At 37.3% G+C, this 24,460-nt stretch overlaps 1 protein-coding gene across 3 annotated transcripts in view; it reads right to left on the minus strand.

Moving 5' to 3' along the window:
* Window positions 1-1,505: 1,505 nt before the first annotated feature.
* The window catches only part of LOC140169886 (uncharacterized), a 35,504-nt gene continuing 12,549 nt past the window's right edge, over window positions 1,506-24,460 (minus strand). For 2 of the 3 annotated variants that reach the window (XM_072193196.1, XM_072193197.1), the window contains exons 8-23: window positions 20,199-20,444; window positions 19,679-19,768; window positions 18,749-18,915; window positions 17,583-17,814; window positions 16,434-16,663; window positions 15,225-15,349; window positions 14,664-14,776; window positions 14,106-14,396; window positions 13,335-13,500; window positions 12,506-12,705; window positions 11,689-11,811; window positions 10,566-10,706; window positions 9,390-9,779; window positions 8,067-8,403; window positions 6,767-6,934; window positions 1,506-5,264 (exon numbers count right to left, since the gene is read on the minus strand). In XM_072193196.1, coding sequence (XP_072049297.1) covers window positions 5,123-5,264; window positions 6,767-6,934; window positions 8,067-8,403; window positions 9,390-9,779; window positions 10,566-10,706; window positions 11,689-11,811; window positions 12,506-12,705; window positions 13,335-13,500; window positions 14,106-14,396; window positions 14,664-14,776; window positions 15,225-15,349; window positions 16,434-16,663; window positions 17,583-17,814; window positions 18,749-18,915; window positions 19,679-19,768; window positions 20,199-20,444 — 3,161 coding nt within the window. In that variant the 3' untranslated portion in view covers window positions 1,506-5,122. The remainder of the gene's footprint in view (window positions 5,265-6,766; window positions 6,935-8,066; window positions 8,404-9,389; window positions 9,780-10,565; window positions 10,707-11,688; window positions 11,812-12,505; window positions 12,706-13,334; window positions 13,501-14,105; window positions 14,397-14,663; window positions 14,777-15,224; window positions 15,350-16,433; window positions 16,664-17,582; window positions 17,815-18,748; window positions 18,916-19,678; window positions 19,769-20,198; window positions 20,445-24,460) is intronic. The other variant, XM_072193198.1, reaches the window with a different exon arrangement.

Here is a 24,460-nt window from a genome sequence, read left to right on the forward strand (position 1 = left end):
GAAATAAATAAATAAATAAATTGAGGACGTTAATTTTGAAAACGTCTTCAGATCCACAAAAAATATTTTAATTATTTATAGCACCAGTCATGGGTGAATGACTTTCTATATTCTTTACTTGATGAATTAAAATAGCTAAAGCAGCACATGAAAAGATAAAGTAAATATTCATGTTCTCCGTATTTAATTAAGGCCCATCTGTTATCATGAAGTTTTCTAATGTGTTGCTATAGTAACTCGGTTGAATTTAATAAATGATACCATGGATACGGAGTAGTATGTATTTAATGTGGACTGATATTTTATAAGTAATGTATTTGTATGTACCGTAAAACCCCGTCTACAAGCATTTATAGTGTTTTTTTATGAAAGCTAAATTAATTCGAAGCAAGCGTAAATATACCGATACAATAGATTGGTCTTAAAATAATGCTTGTTTGCATATGCTTGTATCCGTAATTTATTTGTTCGAACTCCATAATGGTGCCTGGATTAATGTAGCTTTTATCAGAAGCACTCTATATGCTTGTAGACGGGGTTTTACGGTAAACTAAATTAGGTTTAAAAAAATTAAATACTATTAGTTACTACTGTTTGTTCACGAAATAAAATATCAACGGTCTGGTGCCGTATTCCATGAAGCCGCAGGCTGATTCGCAATAAGGGCGCCGCCAGCGGTTTGCGATGTAGTCGTGATGTATCATGGGAAAAGGTCGACATCCAAGTCCGCGCAATACGAATATTACCATGCTATTACATAGGAACACGTGACAATGTTTTTTAGTTTGTCAAAATAAAGGTGTTACACGCGAATCGATACTCAATAATACTTAATAATGTGATTTGAAATGTGCACAATTAATTTTTCTCTATCGATTTGCGTGTAATACCGTTATATTGACAAACTAAAAAATATTGTCACGTGTTCCTATGTAATGGTAATATTCGTATTGCGCGTACTTGATGTCGACCTTTTCCCATGATACATCACGATTTTCCCATGATACATCACGATTACATCGCAAACCGCTGGCGGCGCCCTTATTGCGAATAGCGGCATTTTTACGGATTTTTATCCAAGTGGTGTTTAATTGACCAATGAAATTGCGGAATTCTTATTAACTAAAGGATAAAAATCATTATCCGTGTGATGTTTGACCAATGAGATTACAGAATTCTTATCAACTAAAGGATAAGAAAATATATCCGGTTAGCGGTGTTCTTTGATGCTTCACTTAGTGGTATGATAAAAGTTTTTACGTGTATTTTAATAATTTGTCATAAAATTTGTATATTATCAAGAATTTCAAAATATTAACATTATTTGATATCAGAAGGAAAATTCTTCGTATTCAGAATGCAATTCGATGTCTGATGTGTTCTCATGTCCCACAAAAAATTCCCTTTACGAATAATTGCTTAAAACTTACAGGAACTTGTAGCGTAATCCCGTCTCTCACGGATGTAAATAGTGTTGGGCAACAATGACATTACTTAACGATCAGTCAGTTTTAAAAGAACATTCAAGTTTAATACATAACTCATTGTTTACATCATTAGCATAAAAATGTTGCTCATGCCACTTAATAAAAAAAAAGAGCAGACAAAGAAACATAAAGGGAGAATATATACTAAAATGTCCTAGTTTAAAAAATTACAGCTATATACTACGGATACGACTTCCCAGCGACCCTTTTTGTTTCCCTCAATCAAATATATATATTGAGAGTCAATCAAATTGCTCAGAAACGGCTGATTTGTTTAACTATTTTGGCTAATGTTTTAATGGGTAGGCTAATACTTTAATAGTTGTACCTGAGTAACAAGAAAATCCCCGCCTGACCTCTTTTATTTCTACTTATTTCTACATACTTTCTGCTGGGTTTTATTCATACAAAGACAAAAAACATTGGGCTATTCCATCTGAAATCCGCACACCCCTGCAAAAGACATTTTTTTCTTCAAATGGAGTAATCCATTCAGGCAACCCCATTTGAAATTCACACTCCCTGTGCGGAGTCACTCCCATGACTAAAGGTCATGTCTTGCATAGGAGGTGCATGGATTTCAAATGAAATATTACATTCTTAGCTCTATGACTACTATAATTGACATTGAGCAGGAAAAACATCCTATGCACTTGTGGCCCTTGAACGTGTTTAAAACAAAGCTACCAAGAGGTTATATAGGAGGTGTTGCTTTAAACATGTTCAGGGGCCAATGACATATGAGGTTTTTTCTGCCCAACAACGCTAATTGTTGATGAACTTTTATTGGTATTAAAATAATGTGGAGAAACCAACTCCACCATAATCATTCTCAAATCGTTATACAAGTAGGCCTATAAACAAGATAAATAGAATGCTCCCTGGCCCCGATGTAACAATACAGTATATGCTTTGTAAATAACTTCAACATATTTCTGCCTTATATAGGCCTATATAGGAGGTATTATCTGTTATGTTATTTACTTGCAGTTGTAGTTACCGCATTGGGCTATTCTAGTTGAAAGCCATACACCCTATGGAATACATGACCTTCATGATTCACACAGGGGTATGGATTCCAAATGGAGTCACCCATGCAGGTAGTCTCGGTCCCAGCCGGTTTATATTCCTCAGTCACTAAACGGATGAGCATAAACCGGCTGAGACCGAGACTATCATTCAAGTATAACCATGATAACCACTTTGAAATCAAATCCCTAAAATCATGTCTTCCATATTTTGAGTGTATGGATTTCAACTGGAAAATCCCGTCACTCTGGAGCAGACCAATTTAAAATCTTCCCAAGTCAAAAATGACTGAATCTTCTTTGGGCAATCTCGTGTTACACAACCATGACGTCATACAATAACAGTGCCAGGCAGCACACTATCGTACCAGGGGCGTTTATTCCGCAAGCTTACATGTCACATAGTTAGTGTAAGGCGAGAATACCCTCCTATATTATTATATTTAACAGATACTGAGTTCAGATTTACGACAAAAGGATACCAATCTGCGTTCATTCTCCGCCCATTTATAAGTATTTCCAAAAGATTAAGCACATCAATTGTGATTGGATGTAGGCCTATAATCTACTTCTAAAGACAAACAAAGTGCACGTGCGCTGAGTTGAATATAAGTGTGTGCAAACTCATTGTCCATTATGTTAAATTTTATTTACAAGTTATGAGTGTTTCCTTGATTCATATTTATTATAAAACTTAGGAGCACTACTCTGAAAGCTTAAATAATTCAGCTATTATACACATGGGTCGTTTCAAATGTCCAGTGGCCCAATGTGTTCAGCACCATATTGAAACATATACATATGTATGATACGGAAATAATACATGATAAGTATGATAAGACTCCATCAAATTTAATCACGAATTTGACCAGGAAATCTCGAATTTGACCCGGAAATCCAACTGATTTATTCGTCGACAATGCGTAACAATAGTAACACGATTACACAACATGGACCATTTGTCGTATAAAATCAGTTTCCAGTAATTTCCTTAGTTTATGCTACAATTCTATTTAGTTGAACTACCGGTTCCTGAGATACACTTAAATGTAATTAGTGAAAAAAACTTCATTATCTCAAATTCTATAACCCCGAGTATTCACATTCATTTGTATTATTCTGTCTACAGGGGCGAAGCATATCTTAACAGTGTAAACAAGCGTTGGATTAATACTCACGTAGAGGAACGGTTTGTAGTAATTTGTTATTCGGCATTATAGGAAATCAATAGGAATAGCAAAAAAAATGATTATACAAATTGATGAAGCTCGACAAATGACCCAGTTTGATACAACCGCCACATTTTTTGGCAGTTAATACCAGTCAAGACTCATTTTTATCCGCTCATATCATACATTTAATAAATTATTGCGTCACAGGAGCTACCAACACTGTTGTGGAACGCCACCTCATTTCCTAAAAGTTAAATGACTCCCGTCCCATGGGGTACACTGTTAGAACACTGGGTAAGAAACTGGTTGGGTGAGGTTTTTTACTTCGGGTAGGCTATATTTTACCCAATAACGGGTAATTTTAGTAATTAACCCAATGTTGGATACAATTTTACAAAATATTGGGTAAAAAACCGTACACAAATTCATGAGGGTTGTTCATATGGCACCCAGCAGTTGGGTAAAATTGTATCCATGTTGGGTTAAATTACCAACCGCTGGGTGCCGTATGAATAACCCTCATGGATTTGGGTAAGGTTTTGTACCCAATATTTTGTACAATTTTACCCAACTTTGGGTAAATTACTAAAAATAACCCGATGTTGGGTAAAATTTACCCCAAAGTTGGGTAAATAACCTTACCCAACCAGTTTCTTACCCAATGTTCTAACAATGTATCCATCCATTGTCGGGAACTATCTGTATCATGCTGTATTATGATATTTACACCATAGTCGACAAAAATACACCTTCATGCTCCCATAAACCTATGGATTTTTTTTTAATATTCGCAACATATGTTGAACTTTTAACCACATTTTGACCATGCAGAATTCAACCTCTCGTAAAGCAAAATAATGTTTGCCCCCTTTGACGTCGCAATTGATGAGATAATACATTACAGGAGCGGAAGTGAACACAGAGCTTTGCAATCGGTATGATCTATAGTCTGCTAGCTCTTTATATATACCACCATCAGATTCTGTAGATGCACTATATTTTCCGTTAGGGATGAAATCAAAACTCGACCGGCGCTTGACCGGCGCGGCGGTTACCGGCGGTTGAACCGCGTTCTATTGTTTAGAACAATAAGAACTGGCTCCAACCGGACGAAACCGCCGGAACCGGCAGTCGACCGTTGGTCGAGTTTTGAGCTCATCTCTTAGCACTTTTCTTAACACTATATTGCACCACATTTCTAAACATGTTTGATTTCCAAAGACCTATGTCAAATTCCAAAACTTCTTTTTTAATTCCTAACACATGCCATCAATTTCCTAAACATGTTTTGAAATGTGGTTCAGTGTTTACATGGTTTAGAAAGGTGTTTCAATACCAAACACTGTTTTTTACAGTATTTGCTTTAAGGTGACAGGAAGGTTGGAGACAAAACATCAAATGTGCCTTGTGTCCGATATTTTGGATGAATCTATGGTCAAGGAGCACCGAAGAAGGGATTCACTTTCTTGTATTCGCATTCTGATGAATCGTCGATTTGGAAATCATCATGGCCCATAAATCCTGAGTCGTCTGCTTTCATGCATGACACCACAGTGTCAGGTGGCGCACCCACGCATCTGAAAATAAAGAGAGAACAGGACGTTGATGACTTTGCTAGGCCATGTTTCGATTAGTGGGTTTTTAGCAGGTTCGCCGTCGGACAGCTTTCGTCAGGAGTAGCTCTGTCTTCTTCATGACAAAGTACCTAAGAATGAGACATGTAGGCCGCCCCTTGCTTACTGGTTGGTGGCTCTGAAAATAGCCGTTCACTGAAGACTGCCCCTTGTCAACAGAGAACAAGCAGATCCCACCTATCTGATAATTTTTTAAGGTTTTGGTGACTCTGAAAAGAGCCGTTCACTGAAGACTGACCCTTGTCTACAGAAAACAATAATGTTTTGGTACACTTTGTAGATTACCGCTCTCGCTCATCACTGTGGATCAACCAAGACTAGAAGTTCATTGTAGCATGCTGAGCACACAGGCTGATGAAACGTATATTGTTTTTGTTAATGCAAAAGAGTAAAAATCATTCCTAAAAGATGAAAATCACTCCTAAAGGTCCGTTCATACTACCACCGCATTTGCGATGCGTTGCTTTGCGATGCCGATATATCGATTAATTTTTGCCGCAACTCAACGCAACTTGTCGCAATTCCAAGTTAAAATGTATTTAACTTCATTGCGATATCGCAATGCAGTAGATTGCAGTACGATGCAGTGCGGCAACGCACCGCATCGCAAAGCAACGCATCGCAAATGCGGTGGTAGTATGAACGGACCTTAAGAGAGTGGAAACCCTCTTTCAAGGTATGATACAAGGGACATTGCTAAAACTCGTCTCATAAAAGAGAATCAAGGTATGATAATAACTTAATAAGGGTCATTACTCTTTTTCGAGTTATATCATATCTTGAAAGAGTTGTTTCAAGTCTTTTTGGATTGGTTTTCACTCTTTGAGGAGTGATTTTCACTCTTTTGGGGTGCATTTTGCTATGCTTTTTAACTCTTTTGAAGAATGAGTTCACTTTTTTTTTTCAAAATGTTTTGACACCACATGTAACTTAATCACAGGTGTTTGATGTGATCATTTATTAAATTTTCTAACTAAACTTTTTTTTTATTTATAATAATGTTCAACTCTAAAACGGGACAATACCAACAGCTATCACACTTATATATATACATATTTTAGCTATTTTTAACATAGATTTTTGTTTCTTTAACAACTTATTCATCCTTTTTTGTGGTCATTTTTATCCTACAAACTGTATATTTGTGTTCAAATTGAGGGCGCTATTTGCATATATTTCTAATTTAATTGAGCCAAATAATATAAGTTATTCCTTACATTTCATGATAAAAAGGTTTTCAAAAATTTCCTTGCTATTTGTTACTCCTTTTCTGGTGTTACTATACCAGGATCTTCACATGGTAAATATGTAAACATGATTTGAGATAAATAGCGCCATCACTGTTCACTTTTTCTTAAAAATGACGTAAACAACCTTAATATCGACGTTATCCAGCTTTGGGCAAACAATGAACACAAGACGAAAGCAAACAAAACATATCGTACCTGCAATAGTCATCTCTGCCATCACCATCTTCATCTTTCATATACCATGTATCCGTATGTCCAGCATCAAACCAATCCACCGATGCATTTGGTGATGTATACACGTGGTCATCAGTAGCACCAGCTAATGCACATGACAGGAACTTTGGTCCACCCTGAGCAACAACCCTGTATGTGTCAGAGATGGTAGTCACAGTTAATAAACAATTATTCGTCGTCCGTATTCCATAGTGGCGTATAGTGGGGCGCCGCGAATAAACAACTTTTCGAGAAAATCGGGTTTGAAGAAATGCCAATTTAAAATCGAGTTGTGTAAATCAGACATTCATTATATTTTGTAAATGATGTGAAATTTCTGTAGTAAACTAAATAGTTTTTATTGTTATATATTTTTCAAAAGAAATAAATACATACTATTGCTGGCAAACTGACAATAAAACTATACGTCACTATGGAAAACGAACAAAACGCAATACCCTAACCTTACGTTTACCGTACGCCACCTCGGTCGCCGTGTAATCCCTATGGCGTTACTTTTCGTCGTTCGTATTCCATAGTGGCGTATAGGTCCGATACGCGTACGCCACTATGACATACGATGTTTTTCATTTTTGCCGATATTTCATAATTATAAAATGTGTATAAAAAGTGGCGTATGGTCGATACGCCACTATGGAATACAAAAATCTCACTTTGTAACTATACGCCACATTTAATTAATTAATTACTAATTAATTAGCTAATTATGACTGATGAGACTTAGAAAAATGAAAGAGAACATCATTAAAAACATATGTGCCAATTTTCAAAAAAATGACTAAAAATCACGATACGCCACTATGGAATACAGCGTTATGGCGGCGCCCATAGGTCACGTGGACATTAAATTAGTTGTCTTTTATAAAATAACCCAAGCTTACTGACAAAACCTATATGTAAACATTAATATTCTATTAAACCTTTAAACACATTGCACATTTAAACATATTTATGAGGTGATGGAAAGGTGATAAAATACGTTTACAAGGTGATTGCAAACTGTACCTAGAAAAAGGATATATGATCACACGGAAAGTATTTAACCATTGCAGATGAGACTTCTCAAAAATACTATACTACTCCAAGCTACAGCATTTTCCATCCTGATGTGGCAGTGACGTCAGTGCGAATTTCATCGGGTGCAGCGCTGGCGTACACGCGCACGCGATTAAAGACGCCGCATAGATACGCGCAAGAAACAGCAGCCTCAACGCTTTGACGTCACTGCCACATCAGGGTGAAAAATGGCATAGACACCCACCTGCAATAGTCATTAGCGGCCCCTTGCGCCTGGACATCCGCCCATCCTCTGAATAAGCAATCTGATCCCAAGTCCTCAATATCGTATCTTCTTGGTTTCAAACCAGCACATGTCAAATTTCCTATATCGGCATCAGTCTCATTCATAACTTCTGTGACAAATGTTTCTTCCGTGTAATTGGCTCCGAACTCAGTAACAAATGGCTCTTCGGTATAAAATTCCGTGGCAAAATCGGTGGCATCGGTTGGGTAAATATCGGTAGCGTCTGTTGCGTTAAGATCTTCATATATCTCCGTGACTAATTCAGTGACGTTTCCTTCTGAGAGTAGGTCTTCAACTAAATTGAAATTACACATTATATAATAGTAAAATATCTTGGGAGGGAAACTGTAAATGTATTACAATTACACTAAGCCAAAAAAGAAACTATCAGTGCAATTTGCTGTTGTGTCAGTTGCACAACTACTTGGTTACTGACATATGTTTAGAGTAGAGTATTGAGGCAATCCTGTGTGTAATTGTGGTTCATTTTGATGGACATGATTTTAAGATATGACGTTGTGAAAAATTATAAGTATCTTTTTTGGCTTAGTGTGCTTATAGCTGCCATCATAACAAAAGCACAGCTGTGCATAGTACACTACGCACAGGAAAAAAACCACAAGCCTCAGCACACTTTACATGAGTTTGTTGACCACTGTGTGCCAAGATGATCATATAAACCATTTAGCAACAATCACGGACTTGAAACTAAAAAGCGTACACTGCCCTATACATAACACAATAAACCAACCAGGATCAGCTCACCAATTTAAAATAACAAGAACGAATGTTCTATACATGCAGTACCGTACGTACCTAGAGAATATGTGACGTGTCATGTCAAAAGGAGGCACTTTTGGGCAGGATCGTAAATGGAGAAATAGCCAAAAATCTGCCTGGGGTGATTTTTTCACAATTTGGGTTTGTTGCGAATTTGTGATGTTATTAATGTTTAAAATATTGTCTGAGAGTTTCAGACCGGAATATAACTGGCATCTAGTATTTTTTTGAGACATTTTTCAAGATAATTCCTACTCTAAACATTGTCAATATTATTTTTAAAGGCCGATATCTCAATTTCTAATATTATAATACCATAACTTACGAACTCAATCTCTTCGCTTAGGAATGTCCGATTTCATTGGGGAAAACGGCGCTGTGGAGCAAAATATCTCTTTATTTAGGATATGTAAAAACCTCAAAATTGATAACCTGCCCAAAAGTGTCTCCTTTTGACATGACACGTCACATATAATCAAATTACCATGACAACAGACTCACCTGTTACCCCAAAATTATCACAATATCCGCCATCTTCTGCAGATGGAAGAGAATCACACGAAATCTCTTCAGGCCACAGGAATCCGATCTCCTCCATCTCTTCAGCACAGTCTAACTGCGCTTTGTAACATAATTCACTACAGGGTGCGTCCGTTGTTCCTGACTCTGTATCATTGCCTGGTTTCTGACAATAAAAGTTAGGTAGGTAATAATAGCAGGCGAATCTTGAGATGAACTCTGAGCAATTGGTGGCAATTAGAGGGAGGAAACTGTTGACTGATAGGTAGGCGTCGCGCTCTCTAGTTTGGTTGTGGCGGTTTGGTAAGTAGAATTTCTCGAAGAATTCGTTGCAGATGTCATGATTGTTGTCGTAACACGTTCCAGCTGGCCCTGATGAGTGGAAAAGTATAATACGTAAACAGTTACTGGCAAAGACAATCCCCTTGCCACATAGGTTTCATACAAGTAAAATGCAAAGATGCCCGCGAAACTTTTTACATAATGACTCCATTTAATAATCACGCAAGTGATTTGATTTAGTGATGAATTTCCTTCACAGTTGTCGGTACTATGACGGTGTGCAACTGTAAAAGAACTACACCACATTCAGGGGTACAAAATGTGGTACAAATATTTTCTGGTAAGCTTATGAATCGAATTTCCGATCTGATGAACCTCGACACTGTTTTCCATAGGCTGTCAAAAAATTGGTTATATACTGGCCATTCTTGAGACACTTTCCATGTTATTGTTCATCTTTACTTGACCATCAATCTTGCTTGCATTTAGGTTACAAGATCCAACTTTGCACCAAACTTAAGCTTGAGAAAGTTAGACATTGAACTTCAAAATCGTACTGACACTAAAATTTCTCCGAGATATTCGTGACATTTACCGACGATTCTGGGACATGGTGTAGCATGCCATAAGATTACTGTGATTTTTGTGGTTTATGCCAAGAGCATATCATATAGCGTCCGGCACTTAATAATGCGGCGGTTCCGTAGGGTCCATGGTGGGGACCGAGTACAACCCCTTCTATCCCTCCCATTCACTCTCCCTTTTCTTTCCCTCTTTCCCCTCACTTATTTCTCCAATATTCTCCTTTCTCTCAGATATAACCCCATCGTTTGGTTTGGGGACTGAGATTCCTTCAAATCTTCATTACCAACTTACCGATAGGTCTGATGTTAGCCTCAAGTTTATTATCACCACTTCGGCACGTGTATATTCCAGCATATTCCTCGCTGGTTTCTCCTACCACTAATCGCGTCATTTTATCGCTGACGATTTCACTGAATACTACCGCTGTGGTATCTGGAAACAGAATCAATTCATGGAACACAAAAACTTAATGTGAACTACAACATATACACGTCGTCATCAACCGGTAATAGATAATTATGCATAATGACCACGATATATATTCACTTGATGCGGGAGTGGCTTTTGTGGGCACATGCATTAGGTATTATTTTTTTTAGCAAGGGAAGATAAAACTCGTGCAACATGTAAAAGAGCTTGACTATTTTCGCCAGAACTGTTGCATGACGTTGGTTCAACAACGGAACGGGATGCTTTTATCCAACAGTTGAAATGGGTAGAAATTACTCGGCGGTTTTTTTTTAAAGTGTGCATCTAGCCGATATCTGTGATCTAGCAAACTTCCTACAATATTAGCCTTGCAGAATTAAAGATACTATGTCGTGTATGAATATCACCTGGTACCTGTCGATCTAACTCAGAATCGGTTTGTTTACGAGTTGTCAGTATGACTGAAATGTCTGAACTTGCCGCAGGAAAAACAGCGTGCCCTTGGTTAGTTTTTCTTCTTCAGCTTCTTGAAACATTATACAAACTGTTCCAAAAGTTAAGTCCTATAAGTTTCTTCCTGGAGAAAGGTAACATGTCAACAATGCCTAGAAAAGTTGCTTAAAGTACAGAGCAAAAATCTGAGTCCGTCCGCAACTTGTGGATGGTCTAGGATCACAATGCCAGGACCAGGATCACATGATATATGTAACTCCGTTAGTTGCACGTCTTTACATTGGAAGTAAGCGGCCTCAGCCCTGCGGGGCTTGCGGCCTTTATGTTTTTAGCATTGTGGTCTAGCTGGACGACAAGATATTTGCAAAGTACCAACATCGTCCGCCATTTTCTGCGATTCCTTTTCTCCGATGAAAGCACCAAAAGAATCAACCTCCTTTTTGTGCACTACAAATCAATCACGAGCTGGTCGGAGTTGATTGACAGAATCGTAATTTTTTTCTGGCTTTTTCTGAATACATTATTAACTTACCATTACCAACGGCATTTCCTTCCGAGTCATACCATAATGGCTGTGGACCAGCAAATGTTTTCACGCAGTGATACTCGGCCCCTTCATCAGACGATATCTCTCCCCAAGCACTCAATCTTTTACCTTCGGAATATAATACAATGATTCAAAATACTGGTTTCACAAGAAATGGGGGTCTCAATGGCACAAGCAGTGGATGACCGGTGATGTGACAGGCACACTGTAAATCCCTAGATCACATTAGGCATTTAACCATCATCAGCACCATCATCATCATTCAGCTGCGGAGCAGGCGACTACAAGTTTCCTCCAGCTGCATCAGTCTTGAGCCATTGCTGATAGTTGACCTTAACTCAGCATGCTGTCCATATCCCCCAAAACTCACTGGATTTATTTCTAGATAATTTAACCACATTGTTTTTATTATCTACATGCACCTTTTCAGAAAAATCTTTCATATTTTGAAATATATTCTCCTACACATCACAAGTCCAAAATAATATCAACACCGTCCTTTTGATTTAGAACATGTTATCACACTTTGAATTTGTATCTAAACGCATCCTAAACACTTTTAAAAACCCCATCCTAAACACCACATAAATAGCATGTGTTTACATTATATATGTTTAGATATCAAACATCAACGTGTATTATAAACACAAGCTAAAGATTTCCTGTTAAATAATACTGAGCTATAATGAAAGACAGAGATAAAAAGACTAGGTCGGCAACCAATCACGGTGCGCCTTTGCTCTTACGTCAGACGCGATTTAGTCTTTTTATCTCTGTCTTTCATTATAAACAGACGATTTACCTCCTTCGCAGTGCCTTGATTCGCTATCATTTTTGAACGGGAACAGGTCGCACTCCAAGAAGTCAGGCCATTCGTATCCAAAGGCGTTCATCAGATTTTCACATCCAAATCGAGCTTCAAGGCAAGTCTCCTTACATGGCGGGATTATCTTTGTTGAATCGGGTGTACACCCTGGTGCGAACACCCAACACAATAATTGCCTGTAGAGGTGAAAATAATAGATCAGTACAAAAAATGGTGAATTCGTAATCGTTAGGCCCTCAGAGCTCAGAACCAATATGATAATTCATAGTAGTGTTCGCCAAAATCCCAGTGTTTCTAAAATGCTGTTATATGATTAATTTAATAGTAATTAAAGCCATATTATAACATTTGCTGTTGAGGACGCCCTCACTGATTTTTTTAAAATTTATTTTTTTACACAATTATATTGTACTTTATTAAACCAATATACCCTGCAAAAATCAAGACTCTAGGTGCTGTAGTTTTGTCAAAATCCGATATTTTGAATAAAGCGCCGGAACCGGCGTCTTATTATTACGATGGAATTATTAGTCGAACGCATACACGATGTTCATAGCACACAGTGCGGGACGGTGATCTACACAACAAAGGATCGTACCATAACATGACCGAAGGAGTGGTACGTATTGGCGACATACGCGCTGGTAGTAAATTCCAATTTTCTTTGCTTTGACGTAGTTGTTCGGCTCAAAAATAAAGGGATATATCTGACAGTAAAACTAACATTTTATGTCAAAGAAATGCTAATCTATTTTGTATGATAATGTTATAATATTGCTTTAACTAGATTATGTGATATACTTACTGCATATATGGAGAGCATCCAACGTTTATCAGAGGTAGGAATTGCTGTAACTGTAAGTCTGCTTCGGCCTGGTCAATATGGCCTAGCGAGTTGGGATGACCATCCGCTAATGCCATGTCATATCCATATCCTTTACACATTTCGATTTCCAATGGCTGGCACTGCACTGAAAGAGCAAATAAAAATATTCATTAAATAAATGCTACAAAAGGGAAGTTATGTTGCAGGGTAATGTTTTCAAAAATTCTGTTTCGGCACCAAAATCTCCGATGGAATCAAATTGTGACCAGATCTGGTGCAGTATCAGTATAAGCTAAAGTCGGCAATATGAAATTGAGATATAGGCAAAAAGTGAGGAGAAAAAAAGAAGAAAATGGACATATAAAAGGTTCATAACTTTGCAACTAAGTATTCAAGAGACCTGCGAGTTCTACTTCAGTAATTGTAGGTACTAAACAAGTTAGTAATGGTAGTAACTCAATTTTCAAAATTTCCGACTTTGGCCTGAGTGGATCAGATTGGGTCACCAATAGAAATAGGCTACGAATACAAACAACGCAGTCTTGCCACTTCATCCAATAGCAATATCGTTCGCAATAGTGTACATACATACCGCGAACCCCGCACACACCCCACACTCCGAACGCTTGTGAACATATTCCGACACACCCATCCTAAATACTCAAAATCACAACCCCACATAACCCAAAAACATACCCCACGCACCAAACCCGCGCGCGAGAGCATACCTGCAAACCGCAATTCACTTACGTCCTGTATGTTTAGGAATTGTCTCCACAATGGCTGGACTCTCTCCGAAGTAATTGCCCGTATTTATTTTGGTATAATACTGTCTTTCGGGATCCAAGTTTTCAAAGGTTAACGTTGTTGTTTTCTCAGATGTGGACACATTGACGGTCTGCTCTTCAGTGCCAGTGGGACCAAACAATTTGGTGTTGAAAAACTTCGCACTGTCGTCTTCTGGCCACACAACAATTTTAGCATTGTCCTCTTGTCGGTCAATGCTTTTCACTTTCGGTGGTACGGTTGGTGCGCTGACGGCTGCAACAAGAAGAGTTATAAGACAAATAAAGTCATTAACTATAGTCAAAATGTGACGAAATTAGATGTTTCTGGGATAGTTCACCAGTTTAGCTTCAATATGCCAAAATTTTCGCGCGCTTCGCGTGCATTTATACCACAAACTTATTTTGTCATCAAAAGGTGCTGCATTCACTACACTTCAAGAAATGCCCCACCCTCGTGTTATGCCTTGGTGCTTGGTTGGATGGGCCGCCAAGGGTACGTCTTGTTATATGTGTAACTTACAAGAAATACATAATCCTTCCGCTTCGGGTGTGTACAATTTGCTACAGCTGAATACCTTCGGTCTATCCAGACTGAGACGTTGTGCCGTTGACTTACAGGCCTTCCACACTTTCCTATAAAAATAAATCACAAGTGATATCAAAAAGTTCAAAATATTTTCCATTTTCATTGGTATTTCTATAATACGAGATTGCCATCTAATGTTGGTAAACATGACAATTTCCAGAGTTGTAACGAGTCAAGTCATTTCATAGTCGAATCAAGTCATTTCTTGTATTGAATCGAGTCGAGTCAAATGATTCGAGTCGCTGTACAATCTCTATGGGGAAAATTTGAAGATCCGAGTAGAGTCATTTCATTTTTGAAAAGTCAACTCTCGAGTCATGACTTGTTACTAGTCTGACAATACGTGAGCAGAGAAATTTTATGTTAATACTTCTCTTCACGATTTTCAGCAGAAAAGCCATTTGGCTGAAGTATTACATGATTTTGACAATTTGGCAGCCTTTCGAGGACTTAGAATCCCACTCACATGCTCTGAACCTATATTCAATTACTAACCTACATGTCTCGTGACATGGCATTATACTGTCAGGGACGGCAGGGTCACACACCGGAAACAATGCAGCACAGGTGAAAGCGCTGATCTCTGGGTGACACATCGAGTCGATCAGCGGCTGTACTTCCTATAATTTGACAAAAAAAACCAAAATAATGAATTGAAGATATTCTTATTACATACTCTTTTATAAGCTACCATGAGATACATTAAGATATGAAACAGCAAACTTCCAGTGTTTAAAAAAAGGAAGAAAAGGCGCAATGATTTAAAGTGCGCTAAACACAGGTACAAGGCCTAGACGTTGATCAGCACACTTTACAGGTTGTCGCTTACTATTATAGCCCCATCTCATTCCATAAACCATTTATCAACAACATCAAGGACTTTCCGAGTTTTTAACGGCTTACCACGAGACAATTAGCAGTACAGTTCCTTGTCCAGGGCAAATGCAAGCTAACTTAGTTTTTCCACGAGTATTAAACCACCGCCAGGGGTTCGCGCAACCTGTCGCACCATAGTCGAACGCCTTTTCGATTGAGCTAACTTAACTGCTTATGTTTACCGACGGGTAATTTGGTAATTGAAACAATACCATAAAGCGATACCAAGAACAGCGACGACAGCAGCGACAACAAAGGTAACTGAATGTGACAACTAAGCAATAACCTACGGCCATATATACAATCAGTTATAGTAAGCTAATAGACCACTTGACATCATTGTTTATCAACAAAGGCGAGGGACTGGTCTATCGATATGCTTGAACGAACCGCTACACTGTTCACTAGCTTTCTTGTGCTACAATGTATATGAAATGTGGTGGGCGATTTAAAATGCACGTGCCCTGAGCAAACTACAATGTGTACGCACACTGCAGGGCAAAGAACGATGGAAATTGCCATAATTCGCGCGCATACTGCGGGTAATGACGTCACATGCCAAGTGGTCTAAAAACGTCAATAACAAATGTGATGTGAAATCCAACATTAAAGTGTTCAAAATAAACCAGAATTTTAAAGGGACATCTAAGTCTAGTTTTGACTTTGGTCTATAACCGCTTTTTTAGCAGAATACGCAAAGGCCGATTTTAGTATCAAAATATCACGAGCCCTTATATCGGTATGATGTACCAAATAGGCCCACAATGATTTTCACGCGCATCGAACCCGAGGGCCCGCCGTATTTCGCACTACGCTGTCTGAACCCACCTCATAAGCTGCTATAGCGTAAGTGGAATTGGCGTGATTAAATGCATTTGGGAATGCCGTAGATTTGATTCCATATTGTTGACAGGTTTCCGATATATCTGTGCTGCATTTACCATCCTCTGTGGTAAGATCTCCTTTTCCTCCATCGCCATCTCCTTTTCTTCCCTTGCCATCTCCTTCTCCTCCCTTGGCAGATGATGGTGTGGGCACATGCTCAGGTTTTAGGAACCCTGTGTAATCAAGAAAGAACAAAACTTGCTAGACATACAACATGTACAAGATGTATACACTTTTAAACAACGCTTGATATAATATTTACCCAACCAGCAGCATATGATTTGTGGCGTACGGTAAAGGTATGCGCCAAGGATGTTTCTTGTACATCTTTTGTTTATTATTGATGTTAACATATCCGGGTTGGTATATTAGATACCCATATGTCTTGAAGGTGGGAAACGGTTAGTCTGCTCCTGTTGTGAGTCATCCATTCCTCCTATGCTGAATACTTGCATAAAATATTACTAAATGGCGTGATTGGGGCTCGAGCAAACTGGCATATGAAAATATCGAGAGAGAAAAAATCAGGACTCAGCGGGGATTGAACCCCGGTCGCTGGATTACCGGTCCAGAGCTTAACCACTGTGCTACCTGAGTTCACAGTCGGTACTCGGGCAATCTCAACTTAAGTCCCCATGATAACTCTCTCATTGTGTCTCAGCGGCCAATTATATATTAAATAATGAAGAAGGAGGCGGCCTATATGCTTCACCCTAGCAGGGCGTAAGACTACCTGCTACCACCCTCAGGTAGCACAGTGGTTAAGCTCTGGACCGGTAATCCAGCGACCGGGGTTCAATCCCCGCTGAGTCCTGATTTTTTCTCTCTCAATATTTTCATATGCCAGTTTGCTCGAGCCCCAATCACGCCATTTAAATTATAATTTCTCGAGCTTGCATCGTTTATTTCCGATCCTCGCATATATTAATTTGTGTTTCGCATTGTCTTACGCCCTGCTAGGGTGAAGCATATAGGCCGCCTCCTTCTTCATTATAAAATATTACTAATTTAGATTTGGTCATAATCAAAGTGCCAGCCTTAAGAAGTCGCAATCTTTTAAGATAAAACAAAGGCATTTTGGATTTCACCTACCATTGTTTATTTCCCAACAAAGGGGCGGATTTGCATATCTTTCTGGGTACTTGGAGCAGTCAAGTTTTGTCGACCACTTGTCGACGCTTTGGATCACCTGATCGAAGTCCAAATCGACACATGTTGTTTCGGTGTAAGCACATTCTTCACGACAAGGAATTAGAGGAACAGCACTGTCGTTATTCGCTCCGTATCGTTTACACGGTGGAAATGCCAACACGCAGAGGAATTGCTGTAAAGATACACAAGAATTAAGGTACATATTTAAAAGGGTGTGTAGAACGCAGGGCGGGAAACTTATAACGGGATCTCGGAAGTTATATAGAGTTGCTCGATGATGACGTCAACGGTGTTCGGTCAGTTGTTTTGTGTGTGAAATTTAGTCAACTTTAACATTTTATTAAAAGAATCCTGGAGTAAAATGTCATTTCTGAACTATACATGTAGATGCACACATGTTCAGGATGATGTTCTTACCACACCGCAGGATTTTTGAATTATTTAGAACATTAAAGTTGACCAAATTTTACACACAAAATCTATTGGAACGACTAGAAGTCCTCTCTATCTACAGTGCTAGGGGCACGCGTAAAGCTATGTAACCCCTTAATAGCATGGCATGTCAAAAATTGGGAAACCAAAATAGAGGACACCAAAAAACAAGAACTCCTACATTCTATTAGGCCTAGATGTTGTGATGGACTCTTTTTCACAAAATATAAATTCCCTAGATTCCTAATTCATGATATGTGCCTCCTGCTAAATTCTAGAAATGCTACGTTCATCTACTACACATCTCGTATCGATTTAAAATTACTTGGTAATCTTTTGGTCGGTAAACAGGAGTAGGATTTAATCTTTCCCTAAAGAAGCCCTTTTCAGAGGGTTGAGGTTTCGGTACTCTAGCGAGTGCCATCTTCAGAACAACTAAATAAACAAGATGATGTACCTTATACACTAATACACTATAGGGGAATATATCCTCTTGACAGTTCCCTAGTGTATAACGTACAACATCTGGTTTATTTAGTTGCTCTGAAGATGACACTCGCTTGACTATCGAAAGCTCAGCCCTCTGAAAAGGAATTATCTAGGGAAATATTAAATCCCATATTAATTGGCTTTACAATTCAATTCATTCATGCAAACTTAAATCAATTTCTTACCCCGATTGCGCATTCTTGCTTTAAAACATCTGACTGTGCGTTGAGTATTTCATAAGCTTCCTCCTGGTCACGGTGTCCAAGTGTATTCGGGAAAATAGTCTCTGTGTATTCCAATCCTGGACAGATTTCCATTGTCGAGTACATAAGTGGTTCACATGTTGCTGTGCCTAAAATTAAAGAGGAAAACATTGAAGCCCAAGATTAATACTTTGCGAGAACTCTTCTCTTATATCATGAATACTAAAGTAGTCATTTGTATTACAATGTTTGCTTTCGGTTCTTCGCAACAATTTTCGGTTATGCGCTACGCGCTACGACCTTCTGTTCATTGGCTTTGTTTATGGCTTTGTTGGCCATATGGCGGGTGAGACACCCCCTCCCCCTCTTAATTTTGTCGGCAAAATTGACTGTTGTCGTCAAAGCCATTGGATTGTCGGCAAATTACAAACATGACAATGGTCAAGTAAAAATTAAATATAAACCTACGGTTGTTACCAACTGCTGTTGTTGTTGTTATACAGTATTGTTACTGTAATAGCAGTTTCAAAAATAAATAAATTGAGGAACAATTTTGACCCCCCCCCCCCCACACACACACACACCCACTTTAGATTCTTAAGCGCCCTGGCTACAAGAAATAATGGCAGTATGTGGGTTTCTGACCAAATTTAACCTCATATTTAGTCATTTTAGCCTAAAAAGGGTCAAATTTTGCGTGCTTCGCGCGAATTTGTTCCACTTTTACACCACATTGCGACAAGGATGTTTCTTGTACACCATAATCCGGATTGGTATATAAGATACTTATGTACGTAAAAGTCTCTCATGAAAAGTCCTGCATCCACAGCCTCCCTATAACATGTCTGTTTAAGACTCGAGACATTTTCTGCACACGTATTCTAGCCCTACTGATAACAATCATCCACATACCTTCTTCAACATCCGGAGGAATGAAAACCTGTTCGCGTCCAGGCCCTTTAGGACCACCATCACTTTCACCATCACTTTCACCATCTTCTCCTATTAGAGGTAAAAAAATGAAATGTTGGTAAACTAAAGAAAGACCCAATATAGATTTAATATAAATGAAATAATAATGTGAATAAAATATCTCTTCATTTGGAGAGAACTGCTACTATAGGCTAATTTTACAAAGCTATCATAATGTTGAAACGTCACGTTGAATTCAAAATCATAATTAGGTATTCAAGAAAAACATAACAACTTGGTTCATACAAATGAATATTATTATGTAGGCATACATGTAGGCAAGATGCTGTGAACTATCAAATCGTTATTTAAGAGGCGTTATTTAACAGTACAAATGATGAATATTAAATGATATCACTCGTAGACATTTCTTATGATGATATCAAATCTTCCGGGGTTTTGCTCTTTGATATAATGTTTTCCACGTGGATCGGTATCAGCTGAAATAGCCCAGACTTACCGCAGATAGACACGGGACAGAATGCCCATCGCGTGTCCGGATCTGTAGTGTAACACCAAGGGCCATTGGCCGCTTCATCCGGATTACGACAATAGTTGTGTTCGCCAAGACCAGTGTCCGGATAGTTTTCTGGTGTACGGTCGTGTGTGTGTGGTTCTTGTACTGTCCAGGATTGACATTCCAAGCCATCTATGGTGTTATTAACTGAACCACGATAGTCAAGCCCACGTGGATCAAAGTAGCATTCTGGTGTTGTATCATTTGTATGCAAATAAAGTGTCAAATTGCAAAAGTTATAAATTCTGATGATAAAAAGTACTAAACTGAATTATTGTTAAGAGTGATGTTTTTAAATGTTATTTTAATAAATAAATGTTATTTTTAATAAATGTTATTTTAATAAAAAGAATGTTATTTTAATAAAACGAATGTAATTTTCATAAAAAGAATGTTATTTTAATAAAAAAAGAATGTTATTTTAATAAAAAAGAATGCTATTTTAATAAAAAGAATGTTATTTTAATAAAAAGAATGTTATTTTAATAAAAAGAATGTTATTTTAATAAAAAGAATGTTATGTTAATAAAATGAATGTTATTTTAACAAAAATAATGTTATTTTAATAAAAAGAATGTTATTTTAAAAAACGTTTTGTACCCTTTATAATATAACCCAACATGTAAATGTTTTCTGTAAAATTTGTGTTTGCTGATATAGGCATATCTGAGCGAATCAGAAAGATTACATGGAAAATATTATAAAATTATGCTACTTTGATCTACTTGGGCGCGCCTGTCGTGGTTCATGTTGTCTGAAGTATGTAAATTTTTTTTTTAAACATTAGGGGGTTTTGGACAAGGGATGCAATAATATCCCTTTGGAAGGCAAATATAAATGATATTTGGCCTTTCCTGTAAGAAGTGTTCATATCTTACAGAGAAGATAAAACGATGAAAATTATTTACCATGTGGAAAATATTAGGCCTATATCAAAGAGCAAGAACCCGGACCAGGAGTCAAAAGAAAGATTTGCTATCACCATGAGAAATGTCTGTGAGTGATATCATCAAATATCATTTTTTGCATATCACCAAAATTCAAGACGGTTAATTTATTTTAATTAATGATAATTATTCATTTGAAATTATAAACACAGAACAAATCATTGTGGTATTGCAAATCCCAGGTTGTAAACACTCCTATGAGCAGAATCCCGTTACACAAAAGCTCTTGTTGTGCATTAACTGGCATTTGCAAAACCTCATTATGTGTCATCAAATTACTTTATTAACAAACAAGGTTAAAAAGCACACACAAAACCCAGGACATGGCCAACATGCCAGTGCAAAACAACAGCATGGACCAATGCAGGGAAAATGAAGCAAAAACAAACAATAACATACAAGAAATGCAAAAAAAATCATTTAAAAGAGCCAACAAACATGATTAAACAATGTTCATTTTGAGGTATTCGAGGTCATCCCACAAGGGCTCTTTCCTACAATTCCAAATGCTGTATGAGCCCAACAAAGCTGGTTTAGGCAAGAGCAAAAAACCTCACTTATATTGTTAAGAGTGATGTTTTTGAATGTTATTTTAGTATATAAATATGTTATTTTAATAAATGTTATTTTAATAAAAAGAATGTTATTTTAATTAAAAAGAATGTTATTTTAATAAAAAGAATGTTATTTTAAAAAACCTTTTGTACCCTTTATAATATATAACCCAACATGTTAATGTTACCCAACATGTTAATGTTTTCTGTAAAACTTGTGTTTGCTGAGTATAGGCATATCCGAGCGAATTAGAAAGATCACATTGAAAATATTATACTTTGATGATCTACTTGGGCGCGACTGTCGTGGTTTTGAAGAACATTAGGGGGTTTTGGACAAGGGATGCAATACTATCCCTTTGGAAGGCAAATATAAATGATATTTGGCCTTTCCTGTAAGAAGTGTTACAGAGGAGATAAAACGATGAAAAATATTTACCATGTGGAAAATATTATTATCAAAGAGCAAGAACCCGGACCAGGAGTCAAAAAGAAGATTTGATATCATCATAAGAAATGTCTGTGAGTGATATCATTTAATATTCATCCTTTGTACCGTCCAATAACGCATCTTAAGGTTAGCAACTATTTTAAACTGTTGCGAGTTGATAGTTCACAGCATCTTGCGAATGGTAGTGAGCTTTGGTAAAACTTGCATTGATCATTTCATAGCGACTGTGTATAGAAGAATTCAAATATCACAGGTATACTTTTGTAGGTCCTGTGGTTCTTGAGTTATGTTGTAAAGAGGGCTGAAATAACAACAATTTTGTAAAACGTACATAACTCATTAACAACAATAAATCAAGCAAGTTTTCAAAGTATAACCTATGATTTGTAGAATGAACTTAATTGATTTAGATAATGAAAATCGATTTTTTTTTTGGCTGCTTTGACCAACAATACCAAGTCTACCCTTAAAGATGTGAAAAGAAAGAATATGTCTGATTGTGTAATAGGATAACACTAGGCCTAATCGTTTGTCACGTGACCAATCAGATGCCTGATGAAGTTCGGAGTTACCGGAGGCAACTGTTGCATGTAAGTTGCAATTTTTTTTCCAGAATTCGATTTAACTTATGTTATTTACCGGATAACTATTCTATACCAATATACTATGTCTATACGTGCATGTCTTAAACATGTTGAGCGTTATGCGTATCAAAGGCAAACTCTCTTCCAATTATTTGAATTGAAATTATTTTGTCATGATAAAAAATGACTTTCTAGCGAGGCCTATACATGCATGTCTTTAAAATGTTAGGCGCTATGCGAGTAAAAGACAATCGCTCTTCATATTTGTGAACTTCTAATTCCACTTCCACTCACATCTCATATGCACAATTTATCTCTTACATACCATTGTGTCTTGAATAGCTATTGTAGCCCACCAACCCTGTGGTTAAACTGGCTACACTCTAAAGTATTAATTAGTCAAAACAGTGGTCTAATTGGACTATTTTAAAATTAGTCATGCAAGATATTTTTTTAATTCAAGAAATGCTGCTGAAATTGTGTTTTTTGTAATGCCAAAAGAATAACATTTCACATCAATTTGCTTTGAACAAAATATCAAATTGCATGACTAATCATAAGACTTCGTGATTTAATTAGTCATTTACGTGAATTACTAATTGAATGACTACCGTAATTATTGATAAAAAAAAGACTAATATGTGATTACGAATGAATCAATAATTAGTCATTCAATTAGTAATTTGATCAATGATTAGTCAACAATTAGTCATTCACGGGGTAATTTAATTAGTAATTCACGTAAATATTGATTCCACATACATAATACATGTACATTATAAATGTTCACAAAAAATCAAGATGGTTAATTTATTTTAATTAATGATAATTATTTATTTGACATTATAAACACGGAACAAATCACTGTGGTATTGCAAATCCCAGGTTGTAAACGCTTCTATGAGCAGAATCCAGTTACACCATGGTTACACAAAAGCTCTTGTTGTGCATTGACTGGCATTTGCAAAACCTATTATGTGTAAATTTGGTAAGAGAAAAACCTCATCATATATCCATACATTCTGATAATCTTCTTCATAATCAGATTCATGAAATTAAAACGTTGGAGTTTTTCTGAGCAATTTGCACATATAAGGTTTTGCTCTTACCCCATCTATACATATCGTCGCTGGGCTGGAAAAACCTCATGTAATTCCAAAGGTCAAATGCAAGTAAAAAGTGGGCCCCAATTACAAAACGATTTTGCCATTTTGTGTGAGACACTTATGCAATTTGCAGTTAAAAGGGAAGCACCAGAAGCTGTGTTGGGACATTTGCTTCAAGTTGACACACAAAAATAGAATTTGAGCAAATTGCACAATGCACATATGAGTTTTGTAATTGGGGCCAACTTTTTACATAATGAGGTTTTGCATTTGACCTTTGGAATTACATATAAGGTTTTTCCAGCCCAGCGACGATGTGTATAAATGGGGTAAGAGCAAAACCAGGTGGTGGTCGCATTGCATTCTCTAAATTCAGTAAATTTTCATCGTCAACAGTGTTGAATGTGAACATGTTGAATGTGATTATTTTGAAATTTTAAAGCGCTTGAAATATCACAAATAAATAAGCCTATGTTAATAAATAATATAAATACAAGCTAAAACCGTTGGGGTTCGATAATGAACCTCACAAAACTAACTGAGTATGGAAAATGCCATACGGT

Source organism: Amphiura filiformis, chromosome 14 (genome assembly GCF_039555335.1).
Source record: "Amphiura filiformis chromosome 14, Afil_fr2py, whole genome shotgun sequence".
Classification (NCBI taxonomy): domain Eukaryota; kingdom Metazoa; phylum Echinodermata; class Ophiuroidea; order Amphilepidida; family Amphiuridae; genus Amphiura; species Amphiura filiformis.